The 16,115-nt window shown below is 41.6% G+C and overlaps 2 protein-coding genes across 3 annotated transcripts in view; both read right to left on the bottom strand.

The window, feature by feature from the left end:
• Positions 1 to 13,935, bottom strand: part of LOC145440332 (uncharacterized) — a 32,581-nt gene extending 18,646 nt beyond the window's left edge. Inside the window, exons 1-3 of one of the 2 annotated variants that reach the window (XM_080317899.1) lie at positions 13,758 to 13,935; positions 8,319 to 8,443; positions 8,092 to 8,223 (exon numbers count right to left, since the gene is read on the bottom strand). In XM_080317899.1, the coding sequence (XP_080174025.1) occupies positions 8,092 to 8,223; positions 8,319 to 8,443; positions 13,758 to 13,768 (268 nt within the window). In that variant the 5' untranslated portion in view covers positions 13,769 to 13,935. The remainder of the gene's footprint in view (positions 1 to 8,091; positions 8,224 to 8,318; positions 8,444 to 13,757) is intronic. The other variant, XM_080317900.1, reaches the window with a different exon arrangement.
• The window catches only part of LOC145440937 (lactadherin-like), a 175,130-nt gene that overhangs the window by 56,378 nt on the left and 102,637 nt on the right, over positions 1 to 16,115 (bottom strand). The gene's annotated exons all lie outside the window — the stretch shown is intronic.

The following is a 16,115-nucleotide window of genomic DNA, read 5'->3' as shown; positions in this document are numbered from 1 at the left end:
TGACATACAATGTAATTTATTCTTGAAATGATGCGATTTGTTCAGATGTAGGTAACTGCAGAAATGAGCGAGTTTCGCAGAAATCCACTTCTTACCAAATATAACCAATGGCTTCAAATTCGATATTTGTGCGCTCGTTATCAGCCCGTCTGTCGTCGATCAAATTTCGTGGAGTATCGAAGGTTCCCCTTCAAACGAATCGAATAAACTAGAAATTAGTGCCACTGACAATCTGGTTGTGCATCAATATTTGAGAACTTAATTCAACGTCGTGCACTGTACAAGTCAGTAATCAATTATACCGCAAGCTCGCAAGTCACATTGCGCGACAGTTCAAGAATACGAGTGTATCAAACAGAAAAGAATGAATACACAAAATTGATGATTAGAAATTGGAAAGCGCGCATCCAATCATAAATTGCCCTCTTATATTCAACACCAGGGCTTGATTCGGACACCGCATTTGACTAGCTCGCATCGCGGCAATTGTAGGCTATGCGGACTATAATAGCGATCTGGGCTGATTCGATGCATTTCCTTATTTACGTTCGCAAATCGTTACTGGATTAAACTATCGTGCGCTCGAATGAATTTGAATTCCTGGGCAAAAACGATAATACACTATCCAATTTGACGCTACGAATAAAAAGCTATCAACGAAGAAGGTGCATTTGCTCGCCCAATCCAGAAAGGAGAGAATATTTCTCGGCTTGCGACATGCGCGCCTCTAAATCAACATGTGCAGCAATGTCATGTTTATATCATAGTGTCCTATATGGTGTGGACACAAGCAAATGTCACGGCTCAGTGAAATTGGTCTACGTCACACTTTCCATTTGGTCAAAGACAATTTTACGGTAATTTTTGACCGACTTGCCGAGCATTAAATTTGATAAAACGGGTATCAATCGAAAGCTACCTTGGTACTGATTGCGAAAATATAAATTTTATTCTGCTCGTGGTCCTGGAACTCCCCCCCCCAAAAAAAACAGCCTATAATGTTGGATTGTAACGGAGTTTGGTATTGTGACGCAACTACTGAGCCGTGAGATTTGCTTGTGTCCACACTATACAGGACACTATGGTTATATCCTATGACGTCGCTTATATATTCGTCTCAATACTAATTAGGTATATTGCTCATTTGACAAAAGCATCAATCCCGTTTTGTGACATGCATGGTTTTCATTATTTTTCGAACCACACAATTGGCCATCGGTATTGTGCTGATTACGAATTTGAGGGTATACCTATAATAGAGTAATTACGGAGTAAGCGCGGCAAATCTAGCCTACCCAGGTTTGGCGGATGTCTATAAACAATTAAACATGGTTACTGGTTAGTTAGACAACGTGGTGCCAACGAGGCAACAATTCTAAATTTTTTGAACGATTATCGTAAACTTATGTGAATTCAGCCATTAGTAAAAGCATAACATCTACTGTTCATAGAACCGGCTCCAGCTCCGGCTTCTCTTGAATTTTATATAGAGCTCCGGCTTCAGTTCCGGCTCCGTTGAAAATGCACGGCTTCGGGGCTCCGGCTCAAAAGTCCTGACCTTGACAATCTCAACAATTTTTCTTGCTTTGTTACAAAATTTTGCTCTAAATATTCAGCTTTCCGTATGTGAATATTTAGTGATTCTCTGCTGTGAGCTTCATGTTATGTTCTTGATCTTGTTTGAACGATAACTCAATGCGACGAGGTTGCAATACAAAATCAGTATATTATCAGCAATATAACTTCAAGACAGCGACACGATCCAGAGTGCAGTTAAATGAAAAGACCACGAGACAACAGAACACAGGGTATAAATACAAGCACGACACACGAGGAAATAATGATTGGCGGTAATTACTAGTCCTAAAGAAATTAGGAGATGAACAACACTGAACGTAAATGCGAGAACATAACAGTCCTCCCCTGTAAGTTAAAGGGATGCCCACATTTACGTAGGTCTATAGAAATCCGGGGGTTTCCTATTCCTTAGAGGATAACGTCTACCCGACGTACGGGCAGGACTAGCTGCAGGACCTTGTGCCCTGTTCCTAACCAATGGTTGCTCAGCTTGCGACTGCGTAGGCTGAGCAATTTCCTGTGTGGCTGTATTATTATGGCCAGCTGAAATCAAGCGTGGTTGGAGTTGGTTCTTATGCCTCCTCCAATACCCATGATCTGTTTTTACAATGTACACAACACGCCCCAGTATTTCCGTCACCACGCCAGCAACCCACTTTGGTCCGCTTCGGTAACTGCGAGCGTAAACCGAGGAACCAATCTCGAAATGAGTGACTGATTGTCTAGGCGTAACGGGTTTCGATTTATCGAAGGGCGAGCACAAACTTAACAAATTGCGCGGCTGTCGACCATGCAAAATCTCGGCAGGCGTTTTCCAGTCTATGCCCGGGTGCGGTGCACATCGGTACGTAGCGAGAAGTGTTTGGAGCGCGAACTTGAGATCTTTTCCCCCGTCGCAATTTTTTATCAATCCAGCTTTTAAAGTCTGGACGAAACGCTCCGCTTCCCCGTTCGAGGCAGGGTGAAAAGACGGTGATACGATATGGCTGATTGCCAAATTGGAGCAAAACGTATCGAATTCATTCGATGTGAATTGCGGTCCGCCATCCGTGACGATTGTTATGGGCAAGCCTTCAATAGAGAAGACTTCCCGCAAAGCGTTGACCACACACAAGGTTGTGGTAGAACCGACATTCATTACTTTAACGAAAGGATATTTCGAATGCGCATCGACGATGACAAGAAACATCTTATTGTTTATTGGACCTGCGAAATCCAAGTGAATTCGTTCAAAGCTTTCAGAAGTTTTAGGCCATTCGCGGTACTGACGATCAGGCGCTTTCATTACCTTACGGCAAGCGTCGCAACTCTTGACGAGATTTTCAATGTCGCGATTAATGGAAGGCCATGCGATGTAACGTCGAGCCATCTGCTTCATTTTCGCGATACCCCAATGTCCTTCGTGCAACAATGATAAGACTCGCGAGCGAAGTGACTGCGGAATTACTACGCGCTGAAAACCATCAATATTGAGAATGACTATGTCTTCGTGCAGAGAAAGCGAATGTTTGCGAGTCGAAAACCAAGAAAAATCATCAATGTGCACCTTTGGATTCCAATTACCATGAGTGACAGATAATTTTACTAGTTTCATGGTTTTGTCCTTCAGCGTCGCGTCGCGAATTTCATTGCGAGTTAACGGTAAGCCATCGAATGCCATATTAATAGCGTGAACGATCTCCGCGTTTTCACGAATTTCCAGTTCGTCAAACTCAGGGTCTGGACCCTTTGGTAGGCGAGATAAACCGTCGGCGTTTCCGTGCTGATTAGTCGGTTTATAGCGAATATCGTATTGGTAAGCCATGAGCGTTAGTGCCCATCGCTGTAAGCGTTGCGCTGTAATCACGGGAATTTTCTTGTCCGGCGAGAAAATAGCTAAAAGCGGTTTGTGGTCCGTCACGAGCGTAAATTTTCCACCATACAAGAATTGACGAAATTTAGTGACTCCGTAAATGATTGACAGAGCTTCCTTCTCGATTTGAGAGTAGGATTTCTGCGAATCGGAAAGTGTTTACGACGCGTGTGCGATCGGTCTCTCTTCGCCATTGTGCTCGATTGAGAGGACAGCGCCGATTCCGAATTGAGAAGCATCAGTTGACAAAATGAGCTGCTTGTTTACATCATAATGAGCTAACTGCGTAGCGTCGATTACGTCGTTTTTGAGAATGCGAAAAGCTGCATCACAGTCCGCATTCCAAATGAATTTCGCGTCTTTTTGAAGAAGACGGTACAAGGCAGCGGCTTTATTCGTGAAATTAGGAATAAACGCGCGATAATAATTGACTTTGCCCAGGAATGCCTGTAGCTGGCGTACATCCTCAGGTTTAGGCAACTGTTTGATTGCTTCAACGGATTTCTGAGACGGGCGTTTGCCGTCCTTGTCGATTATATGACCAAGGTACTCGATACTACTTTTGAAAAATTCACATTTAGCGAAGTTGACGGTGAAACCGTATTCGGTGAGGCGCTCAAAGAGTAGCGATAAGTTGCGGAAATGATCGCGTTCATCAATGCCACAGTAACGATTATGTCATCGATAAAACTAGCAACACCGGGTAAGCCGGCGATCATGGCATCAATACAGCGTTGAAAATTTGCGGGACTAGATGCGACTCCGAAACACATGCGTCGATAACGGAATAGAACGAATTGCGTGTTGATGACACACAAATTCTTCGCATCATCATCTAATTCCAGCTGAAAATAAGCATCGGCAAGATCAATTTTCGTGAAGATACAACCACCCTGTAACTTGTTGTGAAGAATTTCATCCAAGGAGGGCAGGGGATGTTGATCTATCTGAATTTGTTGATTCAATGCTTTAAAGTCACCACAAATGCGTACTGATCCTTTAGACTTAGTGACGGCAACAATTGGTGCTGCCCAATCACTGTAATTGATTGGTTCGAGAATACCTTGATTGACTAATCTATCCAATTCGGTTTGAACAGCGATTTGCCTTGCGAAAGGCAAAGGGCGTGGCTTGTTGAATACGGGCTTGGCATTAGGTTTCAAGTGAATTGTCACCTTTGTCTTGGTGCATCGTCCTAACACATTAGAGAAAACGGAGGGAAATTTGGACTGAAAAGATACCAATTTGTCGTTCGAATCAGAAATGTCAATAGTATTACATGATTGCGATTTGACCATCTGCGAGGAAATTGCATCCAAAGCAGACGTCCCCTTAGCGGTCATGGAGAAAGCATCGCTCCAATCGAGACCAAAAATGTTTTGCCCACGGTGTTCGTCGAGAACTACCAATTTTAAGCCAACTCGAACTTCAGAACCCACATGCACGCTTACAGTGCAAATACCTTTCACTTTCAGTGGCTTGTCGCCATACGCTACGAAAGAGCAATGGTATGCTGAGAGTTTCGGAGAGCCCAAAGTTTTGTACCCAGTCAATCCCACTATGGCGGAGGGTGCACCAGTGTCCCACTGAGTCGGCAACGGAATGCCGTTGATGCTGGAGCTGATCCAGAGCTGGTTTCCTACGCGTCGATATAGTTGATCGATGTCGAAGGAGAGGAGTGGCACTGAGCAGAAATTGACGGATGTGACCTGTTGCGTGATACTAGGTTTGGACATGCACACAGGTTTGATATGACCTTTACGACCACATTTCTGACATACTGAATGTCGATATTGACAGTCTTTTCTCTGGTGATCGATGAAACAGCGGCTGCAGGATTTCAGTCTTTCCGGGAAGTTGCCTTGGATGGATTTGGAAGGTTTTCTCCCCTTCTGATAACTTCCCGTCATTTTGTTGACGATGGAAGTGTCTTTTCCGCTACTCTCGCCCTGGATAACCCTATCAGTTTCCAGCGTTCTCACGTATGTTGCAGCTACTTCGAGAACGTCGTCGAGGGATGGACTGGTTTGTGTTAGACAATGCCGTCTCACATCCGCGTGCGGCGTTTCTTTAATGATGAGATCACGCATTAGCTCATCAACGTAGCTCTGATCACAGCCAATTCTTGAGCATGTGAAGTTGCAATCCTTGGAGATTCCGCGTAGAGTAGCGATCCAATCGGCGTACGATTGTCCCGGCTGCATTTTGCAATTGTAAAATTCGTACCTGGCAGCTTGCACATGAATTGAATCCTTGAAGTGTGTGGATAACTTCTCAGTCAACGCGTCGAAGGATTGCGCACTGACATCAGCAGCACCAAACAAATTACGTAGGAGCGAGTACGTTTCAGGTCCAACCCATGAGAGTTGAAAACGCTCTTTTTTCTCTCCATGTTGGAAATGCCGTAAATTGCTAGGTGATGGTTGAATCGTTGCAGATACTGGTCCCATTTCTCCTTCGATTTTACAAACGAATCAAACTTGGGAGCGGTAGCTTCAGATGTTGACGTACCGGGACTCAACCTCTGCGCTAATTGCGCCATTTCTTCTTTATGCTGTGCTTTTTGCTGTTCCATCGTTTCATGTAGACTCGCCATCATTGCCTGCTGCTTTTCGAGCAGCTTCAATATACCTGAATCCATGCTTTATCTTCGTCGCAGAAATAACTATGAATCCGACTTCTGACACCAATTGTTATGTTCTTGATCTTGTTTGAACAATAACTCAATGCGACGAGGTTGCAATACAAAATCAGTATATTATCAGCAATATAACTTCAAGACAGCGACACGATCCAGAGTGCAGTTAAATGAAAAGACCACGAGACAACAGAACACAGGGTATAAATACAAGCACGACACACGAGGAAATAATGATTGGCGGTAATTACTAGTCCTAAAGAAATTAGGAGATGAACAACACTGAACGTAAATGCGAGAACATAACACTTCACCCGCAATCACACAACATCAAGAGCGAAATACACTCCATTTAGGTAGTCAGCGAATGACTCGTAGCCTATTCAACCAATGAATGAAATTGATATCGTTGTCTGGTGTAATAAATCTAGCAGGCGTATAGGGGATCAATCTTGATTTCATATGTTTATTGTATCAAACAAATCCGTGCGATTATGGTGTTCGCTACTGCTGTATAACTTGTTAATGGGGGTGATATCGGTAGCAAGTATGGAAACCCGTTTTACACTCTGCTCAATATCAACGTAGCAATACTCAAACGCCGAATACATTGTCCGGTCTGGCCTAAACCGTTACGGCGTAAGCTTATACTCCATTGTAAGTCCTCGTCGAAATTGATGGCAAAGCGACGGAAGATATTGATTTTATGGGTCTATTATATCATTTGATTGTCCCAGTTGATACATTTAGCGATGTATAAAACGTCAATATGTACTTTAGCATTATGGCATTATGTAGCCAGAGTCGTTGCTGGTATCGTGTACGTACATTATTATAGGACAGGGGTCACCAATGCGCACCAATATCTGTATGCGCATTGCCCATCACGTATTGCATTTTTTGACACGGCTTGTTTCTCTTCCATTCAGCGCAATTTAGTACCATGTTTATAACTTTCTGTATTCGTTGCTGCTGTCCGGTAAAATGAAATCTGTCATGTCTGGATGCTGAATAGTTGGAGATTAAAATTGTAACACTGCAAAATGACCTCCACCGCACCAGGTTGCAGCAAACTTTTGATGCCTTGCTGACAAGGAAAAGTACAGTGGTGTATAGTATATGCGCACTGCGCAGCATCTATGAAGGTTGCAAGCGAGTTTGGTTCAACTTATCGTTGTGAATCAGCCTTTTCGTACATGAGCTTCATCAAAAACAAACAAACACAGAACTCGCCTCACTAATGCACATCTGTAACTCTCACTCAGAGTTGCAGTGTCAAGTTTCATACCGGAGTACAGCGCACTAGTTAATAGCATGTAATGCCAGCTTCCCACTGACTGATATAGTAACAGATAACATGATGTCCGGTCTAAAGTGCGAAAAGATTTTTTTCAAAATTTGAGTTAACTGTAGTTGTATAATTCATGCCATCATGGTGCGAAGTAATTGATGATTTCCTAGAAAAATCTTAGTGGCTAGCTAGTTGAAATGAGATGTTTTGATTTAAAAGTCTCTCTTATAAGTCTTATCGCAATGTGATTCCTGCCCAGTGCTTTGAATATCAAAGCGGAAATTCAGTCTGGTACGGGTAAACGACGGGAGTTAATGGTAGCCCGTCGCTTCAATCAGTACCCAAGAAGTAGCTGTTGGTTGCAAAATGGTTGGTGACCCCTGCTATAGGGCATAGGCTATCACCTCACTTAAATGTAGGGTTGGAATAAGCAATATGACGTCACGTGACGTCATGAGGTGCACGTTCTCGTTCACACAGAATATTTCAAAAAGGTTCGCGTTCACACGAACCTGAACCTTTCAGAGGTTCACACCATCCCTAAATTCTATTTTGAGTCATCTCTTTGCATCTATTCTTAGTCCTCCTTTTGGCGTAACAAGGTATTAGCCTAATGTATAAGTATGATTTGGATAGAATCAAACTGCTTTCTCAGACAATTCTTGACCAATAATTTCTACAGTAATGTCTTAATTCCTCATGTACATGTAAAATCAGATATCATCATCATACCAATATTCTGATTGTCCAGCCTTGATATCCAGTGGAATTGAACACCGATTACTGCCCATGTGACAACGAAGAAAAGAACTCCCATAACTGAGAAAATAATTCGCAGTTTGCCGTTCATCTTCGAGATCGATGCTGTAAAGGAAAAGTATCCTTAGGCATCTGTTTACTAAGACAAATTCTAGTCTCGGTATTTGGAGGGAAATAAGACAGCGAAGCAAAAATCGTACCTTCACCATTCTGAGCTGAAGTTGTTTCCGGCATTTCTCCGGGATTCGATTGTGGCCTCGATGGATTTGCGGGGAGATTGTCATCATACGCACTGGCGTACAGAGAGCCCATTGTTATGACAGATCTGGATATTTGTCCTTATTGCGCTTTTTGTTACTAAGTGTATTGATATATAGCCACGACAAGAAAGTGCTATATCTAACGAAATCGAAGTAAAAATTGCATTATCAATGAATCAGTGACGATATTTGGACATGTGAATGGCGGTATTAAACTTGAATATTGCTTTGGGGACTGCATTCAATGCATTTGGCAAAGTTTGCAGGTGGAAAGTATTAGATTGTTACGTCAAACTTTGCCAATTTGGTTTTCGTTTTAATCTATTTCTATATGCTTCTTATTGTGCTAGGATAGGGTTGCCATACGTCCGGAATTTCCCGGACATGTCCGGAATTTCACTGACAAATCTGCGTCCGGGAGGAATTTCTAAAATATGCCTAAATGTCCGGAATTTTGAAGGCTTGGAGCAGGCTCAAAAGTTTTTCGTAAATCAACATAAACAATATTATTTTCAAGCAGATTTATGCTATTCAAAATTGTTCTTCGCGCCGCGCGAGAGTTAATGCAACGTATAATGATATCAGTATGAGCTCCAGGCACCACCTTCGCCAAAAATACAATCAAAATAAATATAAATAACCATCATTTACTGAAATAAGTCTGATTGTAATCGCAATTATAGGCTAACAGTATATTCCTAGAGTTAGTTAAGTCTGATTGGATGCTTCAATCACAGACAGTAGTTCCAAATCTTGGGGTCGTCCACCTTTATCTGGAGATCACGATAATGTTTGACATAATCAGCTTTCTAGGCCGTGAGTAAGTTGGGGCAAGCTGAGATTTTTTAGTAATCAGCTTATCAAGTTTTGAACTTTGCCACGGAACATTTTCAAGTGGGAAATGAGGTCGCGAGCATAAAAGGTTGGATATCACCGGATTTGCAACCTGCTGGTGCATTTTACAGTAGCCTAATATATCGAAGAATCAATATTATTGACAGAATTCATGCATAAAATTTAACAACCAAGTGCATATAGTAAGTGCCCAACAAGTTACATCGACTACCCTATGATGGGCCCAAGATCAGTGCTTTTTGGGCGGGGGGGGGGGGGGGGAGAAAAATGTTGTTTCGGACCTGATTAAAACACATGAACAGTTAACCGCACCGACCTAACTGTATAGCAGGGCTGTCAAACACAATCCTGACAGGCCAGACACGGCCCGCAAACGATTTCATCCGGCCCGTGGAGGAATCTATTGCAAACCCTAGCAAGTAGCAATTACCAGAGCTCACATTACAGATGGCCCAATTCATGACCTATGTTCCACTTCATTCCTGTATAGCGTATACAGTCGATGGGAAATGCTTTGCTAGTGGGACGTCATATTGACGGTCAATGTGTTACACCTCATTTTAAAATCCGCTAGTGGGCGTTAAAGAGTGTTCGGAATTTGCTTCACAAAAATATTGCAACCCTATGCTAGGAATTATTGATAAGGGACACACGAAAGGTGTTCGAGTAATCGAGTTAATAAATTATGCTGCTATGAATGTTGTCCTGAAAGCAATATATATATATATATGAGTCCAAAAAGGTTTTGAGTCACTTGGCGATTTGTTTTTATCACACTAGCGCTTTTTACACGCACGCGACACCACCAGTGTGCGAAGTCAATCTATACCAGTGGCTCCCAACCGGCGAGGTTTTGTTGTAGTGAGGAACAGAACCACTTGAAAAGTACATGCAGTATACACATACGCACGGGGAATAGCACCATTTACGGTAACCAGTTCACTGCTCTGGATTGCAAGCGTCGCTAGTCACACAGACGTACGAGCTCAGAGCTATCGATTGACTGAGTGGCAGACCTTAGTGGTTTGGGCACACGCTGCTTTGAGATTAGAAATGTTCGTAATCCATAGCGGGTAGTGATCGAATACAGTCCTGTATAGTGGTATTAGCTTTCCGGTGTATAACTAGGGTTGCATTTAAAATAAAATCAATTGAAAACAAAACATGTTCAAAACAAGGTCCTTGTTTAAAACATGTTTTTTTTCTATATATCGTCATGAATATTAAATTGTGACGTCATCGTGGATGGACATTGGCAATTGGAAATATGGGGTAAATAAAGCTCCTTTGATGAAATATCTGCGTACTACAGCTGTTGAACCATAAGTATTTTGAGGGTTCCAACCATCCAGTGACGTGCGGTGAGGTTCGTGGCTGGTGAGGCACGCCCCCCTCCACATACACACCCAACACGCACGCAAGCACATAAAGCACCTGATAAAGAGACCTAAAATGTGAATAACAACAGCAGCGGGTATAGAGAGCATTTTCTTTGCACACTGATAGCCGTTGCAATTCCACATTCTATGATACATGTAGGACTGGTCCTATTGTGCTAAATGGGCAAGTTTAGACAAATATTAATTACTATCTCTTCAACTAGGCCTTCCGGTATAAATTATTCGAAGAACATAAAAAAGCATCCTCAGTTACATTTTTTCAGTGAATTTCGAATTTCGAAAGAAAACGCACTAGGTCAATTCAAAATACACTAGATCCAGTGTTTAGGAGTGGCACCACTGACCACGAACAACAACGCAGGCTTTGTAGGTATATGGCTATGGCTATCACATACCACGATAAGGGGTTAAAGGGATTGCAGTCGAACACAGCATAAAGGACACGAACAACGACAATGAAGCCTATGCAAGTAGCTATAACATACCACAATTTAACGTAGCTATGGATGCCAAATGCATAACAGCTACATAAGGAAGGGAATGTATTAGCTTCGCATTACGCATTGGCCGTCGCTTCTTATATAATTCCTACAACCAGTGTTGCCACTCTAGGTTCCCGGAAAAACACAAGATTATGTCCTGAAAAAACATTAGATTGGCGAAAAAAACACTAGATTAGTAAATTGCTGGAAAAGTTTGCCCTTGCCAAGTAATCATGATGACCAAGGTACAAATCCACAGATAAGAAGTGTTCCACACATGAATTCGATACATATGCATGAATTACTGCATGATTATTCAATGAAAATTAATGAAACGAATTCAACAGCGCAAAAAAAAAATCAAATTTGTCGCTTTCGAATTGTGCGGCATCATAAAAATTATCTTTCGATTTGTACACCATCCATCAAACATAAGTATCTATTGTGGGGCATCTTGCTTACTACCGCACATCTTCAACCAAATAATGGAGAGGTTTCCATATGCAGCATACTTCAATTCCATGAATGCAGTGGAATGTGGCGATGCCAAGAGATTCGTCATGAGCTTCCCCAGTAAATGGAATTTTGATTCACCGAAGCCACTGTGCACAGATTTCAATTTTTGCAAAAATTCTGTTGGAGGGCATTGACTGATAAACTGCTGCTCATTTTGCGATCTTGCCAAAGTTCAAGTTCATCAAATAACTTCACAGAGGGAAATTGCACAGCTAGAGGAATGATTGATTTTACTATTCTTTTTCTTACTATTCTTCGGCCTGCTTACATTTTTCAATATTTATTGATGACGCGAGACTCGAATTGAACAATGCTTGATTAGCACTCCATCAATGCAGCTGGCGGGATGATCCGCAGGAATCCCGAAGGATCGTATCGCTGCAGCATGAATTATATTTTTATTGCAATTTTGTTCAATAAAACTGTCTGTCTGTCTCGGCAAATTAAAATATTTCCCGAATCTGCAGACTGAGTTCAACAAGAAACGACAGAGCATCAGAGCGAAATCGCTCTTCATTTTTTCAGAGACTTTCGCTCATAAGTACGGATTCACAGCGTACCCTGTTACGTAATAATTGCGTGTTATTGCACTACAACATAGAATTGTTGAAAACAAACACAGCCAGAGACACCACCAAATCGCCTCATTAGCGATAAATTAAGCGTATAATTAAGTCGTCTAACGTTCGAATATTCATTATTCGCATAATTGCAGAAAAACACTAGATTAGCAAAATTTAGCGAAAAAAAAAACACTAGAACACTAGGACGACCGAAAAAACACTAGATCTAGTGTTAAAACACTAGGAGTGGCACCACTGCCTACAACACTGTTGGATTCCGAAATCGATAGCGCGTTTCATATTGTTTCGATTGTCCAATTGTTAGCGAATAGTGCATGAAGCAGATTCGTTTGTGCCTCACTTAGCCATTGTTTCTTTACGATGGCATTGTCTGTAATAAAGGCGAAGGTCACCTTCCTTGGCGATTTTTGGGGATTCTGGTGCTCTGACAATGTTAATATTTAGATTTCCAAAATCAGTGTAACCATAGCGTTTCATTGATACCAGTTATTAAGAATTCCGAGCTATTTATGATCAATTGCATTGTTGCAGATGAGGCACGACTCGCCCGTGCCTCACCTCTCTTTTCGCGGTGTATTTTTGATGATAATGATGTGAGTTGATGATGTTGGATGAAAAAGATGTTCAAATTTAGTTATTTATGAACGTGGATGTGTAACATCAATATAATCATCGACTCATGGAAGGGTTTCACAATTTTCACTTACTCATCCAGACGACAGGTGAGGCACTGCCTCACCTGCCTCATTGGACCGCACGTCACTGCAACCATCCCATATCGTATACGTCGGCTAAATAGGGCTGTAATCGTCGCCCGCAGGCTCATACAACATATTTTTGGAAAGTATTTACACAATTATGGCATAATTATACAACTTTTGAAAACACACAATTGTTTTCAAATGCCTTAGTTTAAAACACTGTTTAAACCAGGTTTTAAACAAAGGTTATTAAACGACGATTTATTTTAAATGCAACCCTATGTATAGCACACCAGCAGCGTAGGAAGCAATTCGTAGGAAGCAGTTCGTAGGAAGCAATTCTCATTTCACAATATCGCATATTCGCTTAAAGTTAGGGCTACCAAATTTTCAGCAAACACAGGACATTTCTTTAGCAAGTAAAACGAAAGTAGAATTGTTACATTTGAGCTTCATTGTGTTTCACGTTTCCTAGGTACTTACGAGCAAAAGTTACAAAAACAGACAAAAAAACAATAAATCAAACATATTTTTCAGATTCAGCCCACGAATACTTTGCAGTACCCTAACTGATTTCAACCAATAAGTATGCTAAATTCGAGCTTGAGCCAGCAAAATGGCGACAATCTCTCGCCAACGTCCCGACTCGACAACGCCTCGAATTCTTGTTGGAAGTGTAAGCTACTAACTCGCAATGCGAAAAAATAGATATTCGGGCATTTTGAGCGTCCTCGGTGGACATTCGTTTTTCTTGAGAAAAGAGGGAAAATCCTCCGAAAAGAGAACATTTTGGTAGGCATAATTAAAGGTGTCATCCAAAACATGGTACGATCATACGTACCTACAGGTCATATTCAGAATCCAGACCCGCCTGTTGTACAGGCCGACACGGTAATCCAACGTATCGACACGAAAATGTATAGTTCACTGCGAATGGTTACATATAAATCCTAATCTTACTCTATTTCGCAAAGCATAATCAAGAACTCGGACAACTGTCACTTCGTACAGTCCTGATCGATGCTACTTAGCGGCGGAAACATTTGCAAAGATGCCTTGCCAGAGCATTCGTAGGGGTCACAGTGTAGCCATTCAAATCACGCCAATCATTCTAAATATAGTAGAGGTTGAAAACAGAAGTGAGAAGTAATAATTGCGCCCCGATATATTGAACAGTTTTCGCTTAATTGGAATTTCAGTTCAGGGATTTTCGGTTATTCATGCTCATAGCATAACGGCGCGGCTTGATGAACGTGAGAGAACAGAGGGGTTTGAGATTCAAATGAATAGGCTACATCACGACGGATGAGATACAATCAACACATTTGCCGTGGTGTCCGAATATATTGGGAAAATTGGGTGGATTTGCTGACGTCTTGCGCGCAACATTGATTCTGAATATGGCCGTCGGCTTTCAGCTTCCCTGCTAGATGCGTTTGAAGCGATTTATGTAGCAATAGGCTATTTGCAGGCTTCGATCACGTGACACGCAGCGAATCAGAAATTGGTTAGCGAGCAACTTCCTCATGCATTTGTTTCAATGCTAAATAACGCTTAGTGTACTATTGATTTATGACTGTAAACGTCCCGGAAAGTTGCTGTAGAAGTGATCAGAGATTCCCCTGTCCCAGGAAGGATTTAGAATGATGTCATCAAAATAACACAGATCTTCGTCGGTAACATATAGTCATATTACGATACTCAACTCTGATGACATGTACTTAGATATTCAGGCATTTGAAGTACAGCAATTTGTTTATATTGTGGTAAGAGCATTTATTAGTTCAAGTAGAACTATTTGGCTGTTGTGGAGCGTGATTGTGGATGGAAGATACGACTGAAGCCGTTGAAACTCGCAAGGATAAAATGCACTGTCTGCTGGTTTGGGTGCCGGCGTGCTTCCATAAAACAATGAAGCGTAACACATCGGAAGTATCTTTTGGTAGACCCTGCCATCAAGACTGAACAAAGCATAGCTGATGCTGATTTTGTTGAGCATTACTTCACAACTGCAATCGAAGTGGATTTGGAAAATCAGACGGGATTTTAATAAATTGTTGATGTAACATGTGCGCTATTTAGGGAAGTAACTATCACATAAATCTTATAGCAGTGACAGGCAGTGTTGGGATCAAGTCACTACCTTCGAGTCACGAGTCATCTCGAGTCATTGCACATTTTGACTCGGGTCAAGTCAAGTCAATCGATTTTCGAAAGTGACTCGAGTCAAGTCAAGTCACTCGATTTTTGGAGGTGACTTGAGTCAAGTCGAGTCAAGTCAAGTCAAGTCACGAGTCAAGTCACAATTCAAGTCAAGTTGCCTTTTTAAGTATGAGGCATGATTACGTCATTGCATTTTGATAGCTGTCTAAAATACAGATTGAGTGGTCATTGATTCTGAACCAATGAGCGAACATAAGTTAAATATAAACGCAATAAGGCGCTGTATCGCTCACATATACGTAGAACTGCTAAACTACGTAAGTAATTGCACAGCCTCAGTTTATAGTTACCAGCCAAAATAGAGAATAGAGAAATGAATTGACAATATGCAATACATTATCCATTTACAAATTGATATGATACAATTCAAGCCTACGCTAATGGTTGAGGACTATATCAACTATATTTGAATTCAATTTCTATAAAACAAGAGGTTTGGTTAAGGAAAGAACAGAGAACAGAAATAGACATTTTGCTATTAAATTACTATACTGTATTAGTTTACGACAACGTAATCTGTAAGTTTAGATCACTCCGTTTGCGGTCAATTTATGTGTGAGAGAACAATGGAGGTTCAGTAAAGCGCACGATCATTGAAAGATTGGTCACTCTCGCGGGTTACACCAGCATTTAGCGAACAGTCCGACCATATGCAAGATACAGGGATTTTTATCGACACCGATTACTTGATGACTTGAAATTGACTCGTGAATTTTGCTCCGAGTCACGAGTCAATCCACATTTTTGATACGCCGAGTCAAGTCAAGTCAAGTCATTTTAGCAAAGTGACTCGAGTCAAGTCAAGTCATACGAAAAAGGTGACTCGAGTCATCCCAACACTGGTGACAGGACTATTGTCCTATACCCAGAGGTGGTCAACGTAGTCATCGTTGTTAACCGAGTAAAAGTAGAAGTAACGCGGTCATTTCTACTCCACTACAAGCATAACTAACGACTTCCAAGACCTGTCAAAAGC

This window comes from Botryllus schlosseri, chromosome 6, assembly GCF_051294905.1.
Source record: "Botryllus schlosseri isolate E-star chromosome 6, Bs_hap1, whole genome shotgun sequence".
Lineage (NCBI taxonomy): Eukaryota > Metazoa > Chordata > Ascidiacea > Stolidobranchia > Styelidae > Botryllus > Botryllus schlosseri.
The sequence above is the reverse complement of the archived record's forward strand: the minus strand, read 5'-3'. Positions and strand labels throughout refer to the sequence as shown.